Below are 13,214 nucleotides of genomic sequence, written 5' to 3'. Positions count from 1 at the left end.
ATATATATATATATGTATTCTGCTTTCAGTCAAACCTATAATGCATTTCTTTGGCATAAACTGTCGACTTTTTTCAGAATTAGAATTCCTTTCTATTTTTATTTGGTCCATTTTTTAATGATTGGTTAAAAAGGAGAACTTACTAAAGTCATATAATTGAAAATTTATTTTTCCTAAGGCCGGGTGTGGTGGTGCACACCTGTAATCCCAGCATTTGGGAGGCTGAGGCAGGAGAATAGCTGTGAGTTTGAGACCAGCCTGGGCTACATAGTGAATTCCAGGTCAGTCTCAACTACATAGTGAGACCCTGTCTCAAAAAAAAAAAAAATAAAAAGATAAAAATTATTTTTTCCTGAATGAAATTCTACGCATTATAAATTAGCCATATTTGGACCCTGTTTTGTCTTCAGTTTGTTCTTCTACCACTGATGGCAAACCTGGCAGCTGGCTGTTTGTATCATCGAAAGCTCTAGAAGGTTTGCCATCAGGGGTCTTTTCAGTTGTTTGTAGTGTTTGTTGGTACCTTTGTACACCTGATGAGCCAAGTTTGTGTCATGTGTGTCAGCTGGCGTTCGGGGCTTTTAGGAATTTATTTCCCAAGTTATGGTAGCTTGGTCCTTCAGGAATCTTGACATTTTATGTCAGAACATAAAACATTCTAACAAAGTTTCTGCATACTCTCTTTCTAGATCTGTGTGTGAAATGCTTTGTTCTTACACTGTACATTCTAGGGTAGGGGCATATTTCATTTTCAAGCATTCCTTTTTAAGACCCTTTTTATTTATTTTTTCCTCATTGAGTTTATTGGTACATTTTAGGTATACAGTACAGTGACATTCATCATTGGGATCTTGAACCTTTACATGACAGGTCTTGGTTGTCATTTTTTTCCCCTTGTCCCTGCCCTCCCTTCACCCCCTCCTCCCATCCCTATTTACAAATACTTTATTTCCATTTTTTTCATTTTCTTATATTTTTTCCCTTATCACCTTTCCTCTACCCTCCCACTTCCCCTACACCTTTAGCCCTTTTCTTCCCATCTCACATTGTCAATTATATCATTAGGATTTTACAGTTTTTCACACCAGGGAAACTATGCGGTTTTTATACATGTTTTAAGACCATTTTTAAAAGAAAAAGAAGTGAAGTACTTTGACAAAACCTGGTTATGAGAAAAATGTGACGGTAGATGGACTTTACCTCGACATTGTAATACAAATAACTTCTTGACCTTGAGTTACTTGTGTTTAATTCTAGCATAAAATAAACTATCATTTTTGAGATGGGGCAGGTGGCAGGAGACTTAAAAATGACAAGTATTTCTCCCTTAGGCAGTTTGTGTTGAAAATCACTACCTTGCTAATATTTAAGGATGAAAATGTAGCACTGTCTGCTAAAGCATAATTGAATGAATGCTGTCTAAAGCAAGGGTCATAAAGAAAGTGTTTTCTTTTCCCAAGAGAGGCTACATATAGAATGTTCACAAAAGCTCCTCCATGACGCCTGAGGTGAAAGGTTATACCAGCTGAGGAAACAATATGCGGCCTGAAACACTTAGGTTTTCAGGATGTCCAGAGAAATCTGAATAGGAAAAGCGTAGTTGTCTCATGCAACTATTTAGAAAGTAGTCTCAGAGCCTGCCTTTCTGGTTACAGAGCAGTTCGCTGCTTATCAGAACTGGACACATTTTTGTATTACATCCCACCCTTGGTGTCCACAATTCCAACTTACCTTCCAGGAAACAAGTCCTAGTTGGCCAATTACATTCCCCAGGGCCACCCAGCACCTTGGTGGCAGTGATGGGATCTGGACCCCATGTTACTGAGTCCCATTTCACGGTCCTCTTGCATTAGAGGATCCATATAAGAAATAGGTGCTGCTACAGATTCCTAAGCTTCCTAACCTAGCTGTCCTGTCACTAACAGGTTGTAAATATAATTTCTTCCAAATGAAACCCCAGAAAGTTATTGTTCTCAGTAAAATGTGTCTGTTTCCATTAAGGTAAATAAGTTATGATTATATATTCAAACAGTAACCTCTACTATCCCCGATTTAGTTCCTATTCCCATTTTTACTAAGTTGTTTGCCATGTACTATGGGCTATTGTTGCTATGTTGCAATAAACTAGTTAGTACATAGAGTAATAGCCAGAAAAGCCAACTTATAACATCTCTCTTACATGAATTGGTGGAGAGAAAATTAAGGAACATAAATTAAACCTAAATTCCTATTTCCACTGCACTGGTGGAATGACTTGATTGAAATCTTTTTGATCCTAAATTCTTTTATAGGAAAACAATGAAATCACGAACTTCAAGTACAAATCAGGATATTTAATACTGAGCTTTGTGTATAACAGTTATTATTCAGCTTAAGAAAACAAAGTCCTGGTCTATAATATATTCTAATTTTAAGACCATCATAAGAGTATAATCCAAGAAAGGAAAATAACATTCAGCTATATCAATTGTATTCATAGGATATTTTGATGATCAGACAGGAAGAATCTAGTCCTCTATATTACTATTTTAGTTACTAGGCAGCTTCCAAATTGAAGGTAGCTAAAGAAAGAGATCAGTCTACAGATGGCTTTGAGAAAACATTTCAGTGAATTTCCTCCATACTTCAGACCACTCTAAGGGTGGTCTGTGATGAACAGAATCGTGTCCCTGTGTCCTGGGGGCATTTCATCCTTTCTGTGGAAAGATTGACTCATCTGTTCCTAACTTATTCTTGTCCCAACTGGTGGTGGTATTCTAGAGTCCAGCCTCTTCTCCACTATTTCATAGTTCTTTTAATAGGAAATAAAACAACTGCTTTGAATCACAAGAAATCAGTGGTATTTCTTTGGAAAGATTATAGTGTTTATCAGATAAGTTGTGTGTGTGTTTAAATCTTTTATAGTTTGTAGAAGCAAGACTGCCTCCTCTTTCACACATGAATGAATGTTATTCATTCATTATTTGTGTACTTGAAAAAAGTATGCTAAGGTTCTTCTGAGCTCAAGATGGTTAGAAAGGACGGATCTACTTCCTACCTCATTTAAAATGTTCTAATAATCTTTATGCTGGAAGAAACACTTAGGGCATTTGGGGCCTGAGCGAGTCCTTCCAAGGACAGTTTTCGTGGCTAACGTGAAGTGTCATATCCTCATTTCTGTGGCTCTTGTCACTGCCAATGAGCATTACACCAGCAGCCCAGCGTACCATGCTTCCTACCTCTGTGTTGGTGAAACTTGTTTGTGTAACAGTAATGTCATCGGGGACTGTAAAATAGGGGGATGAGCACCCCCATTTCTCCCAGATGCTTCACTCTGGTGGGAAATAAGAGATTGATGTTATTCATGTTGTCCTGACTCAGGGTTGGCTTCGTGGCCCAGCACACTGTATAGCTCGCCCCACCCACAGCCCAGCCTCTGAGCAGACTGCCCGGTGCTTTATGTCCCTACTATCACCGTTTTGAAAGTCTGAAAGATTTATGGGCAAGGGACTCTGCATTTCTGTTTTGCACTGAGCACTCAGCTTATCCTGCTGGTCCTGTCAGCAGCACTGGCTCTTCTCCTCGCTGTGGACCTGCCCTTGGTCTCCAGGCATCCTCTGTCAACACATGCATTGTCTCTTTAAATCAAAGAAGCAAATAATAACCTCTTAAACTAGACATTTTAGAAGTTAACTTTATAGCAACGTTTCCTATGGAAGGTTTCTGACTTACTGATCTTTATAATAAACTTAAGAAAAATGAGTAAATTTATATCATACAATTCTACCTTTGGTGTGTTTCTTGTTTGCAGTCATTGTAAATTTGGTTGTGTTGACTTTTGTTCTCAGTAAAAGAAGACAGCTGAGAATAGTACTTGGGCTCTTTTCCTCTCAAGTGTAGTTTGGGAGGATTTCAGTTTGAAGTGTGTTTTCCTATTCATAACTTGAATAACATGCTGATTTCTTTTTGCCCAATACTGACACATACAACTTATTGTTACACGAACGGAGACATTAGCACGAGGGATAAAATTCTATTAGTGACGAGTAGGACATCTTCCCTGAGACTGTAAAGGTAGATCCATCGGCACCCACGATGCTACCAGTGAGGTGCAGAATGCGATTTCCACTGCTTCAGGTTCCACAGAGTACGTTCAATCTGAACTGCTACCCCAGGGTCTCTTTTGTGATTTCTTGGTAAATAGGATTTCCCTTTCTCTTAAGTCCCCGGAGAATACATGAGTGTTTGCTCACTGGCTTTTAAAACTTGGCCCCAAACTTTTCTCTTTATATATTTTGGGGGGCAAAAATTCAAAGGGCCGGTGTTTCTTTGTTCTCATCCAAGCCCACAATTAGCTGAAGTTCCTTCTCTGTAGCTAGGAGGAGGAGGAGGAAAGGGGTGCCCAACAGTCCTTTTACTGCCTGTGAGAAAGTGCTCAGCCGGTTCCTTTGTCCTTTTTGTCAGGGAAGGCTGCCTCCCTAATTGTACTGCTGTAGGGAAGCACGTGTCTCTGGGAGCATTATCTGATTCCTGCAGAACCTTAAGGAGTGCTTTGTATACTGACCCTTACCTTGAACACAAATATCTTTTCAGTCCCTTTCCAGGCTGTTGCCTCAGGCTCGGATACCTGAGAGCTTTAGCTCAGCCAGGGGTGTGGACGCATTTGTACCAACCTCAGCCTCAGGTTTTATGTTTTGCTTTTTTTTTTCCTCTTCTTTCTTTCTTTCTTTTTCTCCCTTCAGTTGTTTTACCTGCAGTTTTGCTCCACCTGTGGGGAGGGGAGGACGAAGAGGGAGGATGAAGAGGGCTAAGTCAGGGGAGAGGGAAAGCGAGACAAACAGCTGCTCTTGTCAGCATGGGGATAAGTGTAAAGAGATTAATAGTTGTTTGCAGAGCAAGCGGGAGGTGGCATTCAGCACAGGAATGCGAATGCATGAATGCGATGGTACCGGCCTTGACTGTTAACGTTTAGACAGATGCTCTGTGGACTGAATGGAATGGCTCGGTCCGGTTCTCCTCTCTGTGGGGGAGAATTAGTGTGTCCGACAAAATAATTTCATTATTCTTGGAGGCTAAAAGGGAAAGAAATGCTCAGGCTCCCCTTCCTTTGTGGCTTTGTCCTTCATGGTTTTCTTAGCCTGGGTTTCTCAGTTATTTTTCAATCGAAGCTTCTTCATTTCCTTTATAAAATAGGTACCTCTTCTTGCTTTTGACCTCCTTTCCATCTTCCTCGTCTTCCTTAGTTTAAACTTAAGAAGAAAGAAAGAAAAAGTGAAATTTCCATGCTTCAGAAGGGGAAACTGAAGCCTAAGCTGTTTGCACTTTATGGAAAGGTGTTGTTTGGTTAGGGGTTAGGGATGACACCAGGCTGAGTCTGCTGATCAGGCTGCGTGGTGTGGGAACCTGAAAGGAACCCTGGACTTAGAACCAAAGGATTTAACTTAAATTTTATACTTCACCTATTAGCGAGTGTTTGGGCAACTTGCTTCCCTTCTCTAGCAGTGACAGAGTAAATTTGCTTTTTGGGTAAAATGGGAAGAAATCAACTCATTCTTTTCATAAATATTTCACTGGGTACCTATTCTATGCCCAGATCCTTTGGCATAGAAGACATAAAAATCATCTGTCCAATGGTGCTGCATCAGCTTGATGTACTTCTGAATTTATCCATAACAAGTGATATTTATTTTATTAATGTGTGTTCTATTCTAGAAAATAAAGCGGAAGAACAATTTAAAAAATAAACCAGCGTTAGATGATAGACTGGCCTGTTAACTTTTCAAGTATCTAATTGAGGCAGGGTGTGCTGACAAGCGCCTGGAGTTCCAGTTCCTGAAGAGGCCAGGAGGATCACTTGAGGCCAGTAGTTCTGCACTGGCTCAGACAGTACAAGATCCTCGCTCCGTTAGTCAGTCTTAATGAAGCTCTTCCCAGAGATGGTGCAGTTGGTGTCTTGACGCCACTTTTAGAATTATAAGACTAAGAAGAATCTCGATGATGGGTTGGTTTTCCCCTTTATGCAACAATTGGATGCTTAAGTCCCCTTTAAGCTATCAAACAGTCGTCATCATTCTGCATAGGAAAGCACCCCTCGAAAGGAATGACAGATTTTATTTTTAAGGGTTCCTACTGGACTACGGAGAGCCACTCTTTGCCTCGTTTGCGTATAAGCCTGTCCCCTACCGTCACTCACTCTGAGGCTTGTGTGACCCGCGAAGGTCATTACAAAACCCTGCCCGACCTCGCACGGCACCCGCGGGCAGCACACGCTGCTGATTTCAGTTTGCACACGACGCGTTTCACGGCTGTGCAGTGCACGCGCCCCGAAGCCAGGCTCCGCGGCTTCCGTGGCTAACGTTGTGCTCTCGGTGTCCTTGCAGCCGCAGTACACGAACCTGGGGCTCCTGAACAGCATGGACCAGCAGATTCAGAACGGCTCCTCGTCCACCAGCCCCTACAACACGGAGCACGCGCAGAACAGCGTCACGGCGCCCTCGCCCTACGCGCAGCCCAGCTCCACCTTCGACGCCCTCTCGCCGTCGCCTGCGATCCCTTCCAACACCGACTACCCTGGCCCGCACAGCTTCGACGTGTCCTTCCAGCAGTCCAGCACCGCCAAGTCGGCCACCTGGACGGTAAGGTCAGCCCCGCCCGGGCGTCCGCTGGTTCTCTCTCTTCCACTCCAGAGATCCCTGACTCGGGGTGGAGATTCAATTCTTGAGTCACTGAGAGCAAAATGCAGTGGGTTGGGAGAGGTCCTGCCGTCCCTCAGAACCAAAGGCCTACACCCGAGCCAGCTTTTAGCAGTTTCATGCAATGAATTTGCGCCTACTTCACGCTGTCCTGATGACGTCCTTTGAGTGGAATTCTTTTTTTCAGGGAAAAAACAAAACAAAACAAACAGACCACAAACACATTATTTAAATAAGAAGCAATACAACCGCAGGCTATGTGTTTGCAGGCTCCAGCATATGGAGAATTTATCAGTCTCATTACTGTGAAGATGAAAATGTCACATTTAGAAGTGACTGAAAAAATAAAATAATACATTACGAATAAAATATTAAAATAACGAAATAAAATATGATGGAGAACTTAGGGAAATAAAATTTCACTAAGTGCTAATGAGTTTATACACCTAGAGTCTATAACATGAATCATAACTTACAGATGTCGGCAAGTCTATTACATTTAGAAACATTTTTGCTGCTCATCCCCTCAAATAAAAGCTTCTAGAACTACCTATCTGGGGCCTGAACGAGGAAAGATTCTAATTTAAATTGTGGGGAGGGAAAAATCTCTATATAAGTTTTCTGAAACTAAGTGGAGTGTTTTTCAAAAATTGAAAACACTTTCACAGTTATTGTAACATAAATAAAACTCACATATAAGCAGAAAAACCTACAAGGCTTGACAGTTGTTTGGTTGAATATACAAGACCAAAGTTTCATGGCTTGTTTATCGTATAATTTAGTGTCTGCATGGATTATAGAAATGCTTCCAAATGTCACTGTCTTATGGGAAACTTAGGTTTTGAATTGTTTTAAAAATTCTTTTCCTCTTTGGTAAAAGTAATCTTTTGGAAATCAGTTCTATATTTATCTGACACAGAGTGATCTAGTCACTATAGGTTTTAATCCAGGTGTATGGATTTTATTAGACAAACTATCTGTGTAACATTTATTATGTACCTCTACAACTGTACCTCTGCTCCCTCAGTTTGATCTTACCTCTCTGTGATGGACAGTGCTTGTAACTCCTACTGTGGGATCCGGAAAAGCTGAAGAACTTGGAGATGTTTAAGAGACAGCCTTGAAGTTACACAAGCCTATTTCTGATCCCCGCCTTTGCCCATTGGGTTGTAGTCTTTCTTCCTTTTCAATCGTATACATCAGAATGTCTGGAAATTGTCTAAAAATTTACTTTATTTTAGTATTGTCCTTTCATGGTTTGAAAATTCTGTCATGGCTCATAGGTATTTCAACGCTTAAGTCTTAACGTTAACTTCAAGCTTGATCTTTCTCGTACGTGATACTTACCAGTTGTGCCATTTTATTCAGTTTGAGTTGTATTTATAATCATGGATATGGATATGACAGATGAGTAAATTTAAGAGTTTTGGGGCTTTAAATAGCTGGTTGATGGGTCTAAAAGTATTTTGCTAAAGTGTCACCCAAATAACTATTTAATAAATGGTACACATGTGTTAGAGAAGTCATCACCAGTTGAACATTTACTGTCACTCACCTTCAAGGCTGACCGTTACCTGTCTGGTTTACTAAGTCAGCACATCATCCCCATCTGAGGGGATGGTGAGTATTTTTGGCCATTAAATGCACAGTCACGTCCCTTACAACATCGTTTAAAACCTGGGAGGGTGAAGCTTGGTGTAAATCCAGCCTCACGTCAGCCTTCCTCTCTCATCCTTTCTTTTCCATCTCTTCACGCAGACACCTTAAAGTCTTTTTGCAGCTTTGACACAATCCCATACTACCTTTGCTCAGTGCTAATATCTGAGAAACAAACTGTCTTCTGAGAAGGTGCGGGGATTTCAACCAAAATGGTAGATCAGGAAGAAGAGAGAGAATTCTGGTGTAGCACACTGGTGACATTTCCTTACATATGCCAGCAGTCAAGTCAGTACTCTGAAAAAAAATAGAGACCTGGGTACTTAGGTGATGGAAAAGAGCTACTGTCAGAGAGGCAGAAGACTTGGATTCCAGTCTTGGACATCTGTAAGAGTTTAGCTAAGTCACGTCAGCTTCCTAGAACTCAGTATTTCCTCGGGTGAGGATGAGTGTGTGGGGAATGCACTCTGTTTTCTGAAGATGGCAGTGTGAGTCATTAGTGCAGGTTGCTTCTAGAAGGTTCTAGGTGCTATTAAAGCTCTTTGTCATCCATGAGTGAGCCTTACTAAGTGGTCTTGTGTCTCTTGGATTTCTCTTCTGTTACCTCCTGTCTATGCTGTAGATTTGAAAGAATAACGATCCCATTAGTATACTGCATGGAATTTATGTTTTTATTTAATTTCTTTCTTGTTCATGAGCAGACTTATTCTAGGCTCAGTGGAATTTTTCTAACCTGGGGCATCTGAGCCCTTTTCTGAGTATCTGCTAAGATGAACTAAAATGACATAATATTCTTAGTAATGGGCACCTATGTCTTATACATAGAAGCATCTAATTTTTGAACCTTACATTAATACATAGGCTTCATATTGTTAACAGTACTCTCTTGTGTATTTATCCTAGCTGAGCCTCAAGACCAGACCTGTTATTGACTGTTTTATAAATAAGCAAACTGTAAGAGTTGCAAGGCAAATCACCAGCCAAGGAGGAAGCCAGGGCTCCCCGTTCCAGCTCCCCCTCCCCACCCTTGTGTCTGGAAAGTCTCTTGTTCTGGATAATGGAAGACAGGGGCACCCTGGTGCAGCAGGCCCTGTGTGGTGTGGAGTTGCCCTCTCCAGTCCCAACCGATGAGGATAATTTTTGTGCCGTATTACACAACACCTATTACTTAGGCATCTGTGCTGAAAACAGTTTTTCCAAATTTAATGTTGTATTTTAGAATGGCCCACAAACTAGCAGTAACAGAAGCAGCTGTCATTAGAGGGAGGCCACACATATTGCAAAGTCTTCTGGTAATCCTTTAATAAAAGTTGTCTTAATACCATTTTATCACTTGTCAACTTTTCCTGCTGAATTTTCCCTTGCATTTGTCTGGTTTTACTCTCAGAATTACTGACAGAATGTAGCTAATGTATTTAAAGTATACATGCATTTCCCTTTTTCTTTTCCTATGTTTTAAATGATGAAGGTATTATGGTTTCATTTCTATAAAAGTATAGGACTTATTTTAAACATCTTCGAATGAAATAAAGTTAAGGGCGGTAACATTTTTCTGAATTCTCTATTTTATGCACACCCCCTCCTAACCAATACTTAAGATATGGTTCCAGACTTTCTTATTTCCACAGTATAATTGACACTAGTTACGCATGCCATAATTTAATGCAGTGTATTGCTGGTCTAGTATTTTAGCTGGAAATCATCAGCCAGAGGACAATTGAAAGAATGGTAGTTTAGAGATTGAAAGAAACACAAGCGTAGATTTCAGTTCTGAAATTTATGAGTTTTATAGGGACTTTTGCCCCAAATTCAATCTCTGTGACCTTCCTTTCCTCCCCTGCAAATGGAGGTGTTAATACTTGCCTTATCGTTCAGATTGCATGGCAAGGAAATGTACCTATCAGTGCCTTAGGACACACGGCACATACACATTTATTGAATCTTCATTTGAATCCCTTTGTTTCATGAGTTTTGTACAGTTTAACTGAGAGTTCGGTTTCACAACAGATACTAATCTGAGAGAATGTAAAGTAACATGTCTACTACTTTTTTTTTTCCTTAATGATTTTGGGCTCTTAACATGCATATTCTAGCCTCAAGGGACTATTATATTATCCGCTATCCAAATACATGAAATAGATGACATAGGACAATAGGCTTTCCTAAATGTGGGCCTGCAGCTGGCTGTGCTGCTCTCTAAGCCTGAGACATGAGGTGTTCCTTGGCCAGCACAGGGAAGGGCCCTGTCCACAGCTAAGACCCAGTGACTTTAGACATTTCTTCTTCACTTCTAATTTCAGCCCTCTTTCTTGGGGTAGCCTTTTTGTATTTCCTAGGTTTTTATAGGGACAAGTTAGTAGAATCAACCTAAACATACACCAGAGGGGAACAAGTTCAATAAACTGCATTATAGCCATATAAAGAAATGCTATATGGCCAGTAAAAATAGCCACAATGCTCTGGGAGGTCCCTGAGAGGGAAGCGGCTCTGCCTGAAGATGGAGAGGACTGGCAAGAAAGCCCACTGCTGAGGTGACGCCTTCCTTTTCCTGCGCTGCAGTGATCAGGCCCACTTTGGCCTCACTCACCTTTACTAGTTTGAGAACTGCTTTTGGTCTCTTTGATGCTTTTCTTTTTCTTTGTTTGGTCACTCGTGGTGCACAGTACTCTCTGGGTGCACACACTGTGAAAGCTTTGGGTGCGGTTGCTGATTTATTTTTAATATTTATTTTAAACCATACTTAGGCAAGGATCCTGCTCATGGAATAGAAGATCACTCTTTGCCATTCTGTCTTTCTCCTGTTATAGGCTCCTTTGTCTCCCAGGGTAGAAACCCTGACCTAGGGCCCAGGACAGTGCTGGGCATACAGTAGCCCTTACTGCAGATCAAGATGCCTTTGTTTCTCCTTGTGGTTGAGGGAAGGCATTGTAGCTTTCAGCAGCATGCCTCAGTTCTGACCCTGAATGTTAACGGTCCATAACGTTGGTCCCTCTGCCTCCACCCATGATTTGGCGAAAGCATTCTTCCTTTGCCTTTTCTAATCCTGCCAGCCTCGTGTCATGTTCAGAACTTTGAAGAATTTGACTTGAGCAAGTGCAGAGATTAGGGAGGTGTCATTTGAAAGGGGAACAGCCAGTTCCCGGGAGGGTTCCATTGATCCCGGCTTATTGGTCTCGCTCTCCGTCTTGCAAGCTGGCTACGTTTGGCTCTGCAGGCGGGCAGGCTGAGATGTGTGTCTGTGGCCCACCCTCCCTGTCATCAGGTTACCTGTAATGTAAGACTTTCAGAAAAAGGCTGCCAGCTCTGCAGAAATCTAATGCAAGCAAGCTCATCTCGTGGCCCTCTGGAATGCAGAGACTCTTAAGAATAGCCCATCAAAGGACATGATGTGCAGACTAACTTTTCAATGATGAATATGATTTATCAGCTTCCCTTTACAAAAGAAGCTCTTCCGGGCTGGGGATGTAGCTCAGTGGTAGAGTTTAGGCTTGGCGTGCACAAGGTCCTACTGTTTTATCCTTAGCACCCCAAGTCCCCAAGAAAAAAGTCTCTCCTTGAAGTTTGAGCCACACTTAGGCCTTGATCTAGCCTTACAGTAGAATGACTTTTAGATTTCATTGAGAAAAGGCAGGAGAGAAATCACAGACTTGTGCCAGTGAAGCATTTGTTCCTAACGAGGTTATTTTCACTTCTTGCAGGAGATTTTTCATAAATCACCTGAGATACGTAAAGAGGGTCCTTCCCCTACTCCTCCCAGATGAAAAATAGCAATGATATTGACCATATTAATTTGTTATTCAGGCCTTTTCCTAGTTCAGAAAACACTGATGAAGTGCATTCTGAATCAAGTATTTGGTGATTCTCGGTGAGGTTTCGCATAACTTACTGCAGTGTTTGGATTTAGAAATGTCCCTAGTAAAGCAGGCTGACAACCTTGCTGCTCCCCCATCCAGAGGGAAATAAATTTCTCACCACTCTTGCCAGAAGGTGGCTAGGTGGACTCTAGGCTGATGTATTTGTGATAAGTCATTTTCACATAATCTAATGTTTATCACCCTCACCCTATTCTGAGTTATTTTTTGACTGTACCATGGAATTTCTGTTTAAAGGGGAAAAAAACTTTGATATTTATTTATTGCACATGAACATTATAGGAAATAACTACCGACTCAACAGAAATAAATTTTAAGATTTACATAAAGCTTATATTAATGTTTCCACTATAAAAAGATGAACAGCAACACATTATTTTACGTTTTTCATTTCTTCTTTTTCTTATGCCTTTTAGTTCTTTATTTCTCCTTTCCTTCTCTCCCTCTGTGTTTTATTCACCACCACCACCTCCTCCTTCTTCATTTATGTTCTCAATGCCAGAAACTACTTTGGTTTTGCAGAGACCACCAGCCGCTTGATATCTTTCAAAAAAATTCTTAGAGTGATGGATCGATATGGAAAAGATCCTGATATAAGTCAGTCATCATGGACACCGTCATCAGGATCAGGAATGAGGTCATCTGTCCCTCTGCATGCAGCAAATCATTCTGACTAATAATGGGCTACCTCAGAGGCAGTAAGCTCAAATGCTAATGGGGCAAGAAAAACAATCCCACTGAGCCAGTGATGCAGGAGAGGCTCAAAATGAGCTTCCCTACCCTTCCTTGAAGGTCATCTGCTTTGCGGGCCCCGGCCCACTGTCTCAGGGGAATATAGACCTAGCTTTGAAAGATTCAATTTTAAAGTTGTACCACACTACAGGCCAGACAAAATATTAGGCAGACTTCAGGCAGTTGTGTACAATGTGTTGACAGTGATGGAGAAGATTACTTAAAGTTTAAATAAAGTAACTTCCAGATAGACCAAGTTTTTTTTTTTTTTTTTTTTTTTTTT

General features: G+C 41.1%; 1 protein-coding gene across 8 annotated transcripts in view; it reads left to right on the top strand.

Moving 5' to 3' along the window:
• The window catches only part of Tp63 (tumor protein p63), a 202,502-nt gene that overhangs the window by 123,596 nt on the left and 65,692 nt on the right, over positions 1–13,214 (top strand). For all 8 annotated transcript variants that reach the window (XM_010624115.2, XM_010624114.2, XM_019207504.2 and 5 more), the window contains exon 4: positions 6,360–6,614. In XM_010624115.2, coding sequence (XP_010622417.1) covers positions 6,360–6,614 — 255 coding nt within the window. The remainder of the gene's footprint in view (positions 1–6,359; positions 6,615–13,214) is intronic.

This window comes from Fukomys damarensis, unplaced genomic scaffold, assembly GCF_012274545.1.
Source record: "Fukomys damarensis isolate Sample0158 unplaced genomic scaffold, DMR_v1.0_HiC HiC_scaffold_12, whole genome shotgun sequence".
NCBI classification, from domain to species: Eukaryota; Metazoa; Chordata; class Mammalia; order Rodentia; family Bathyergidae; genus Fukomys; species Fukomys damarensis.
This window is presented reverse-complemented; position numbering and strand designations above follow the sequence as displayed.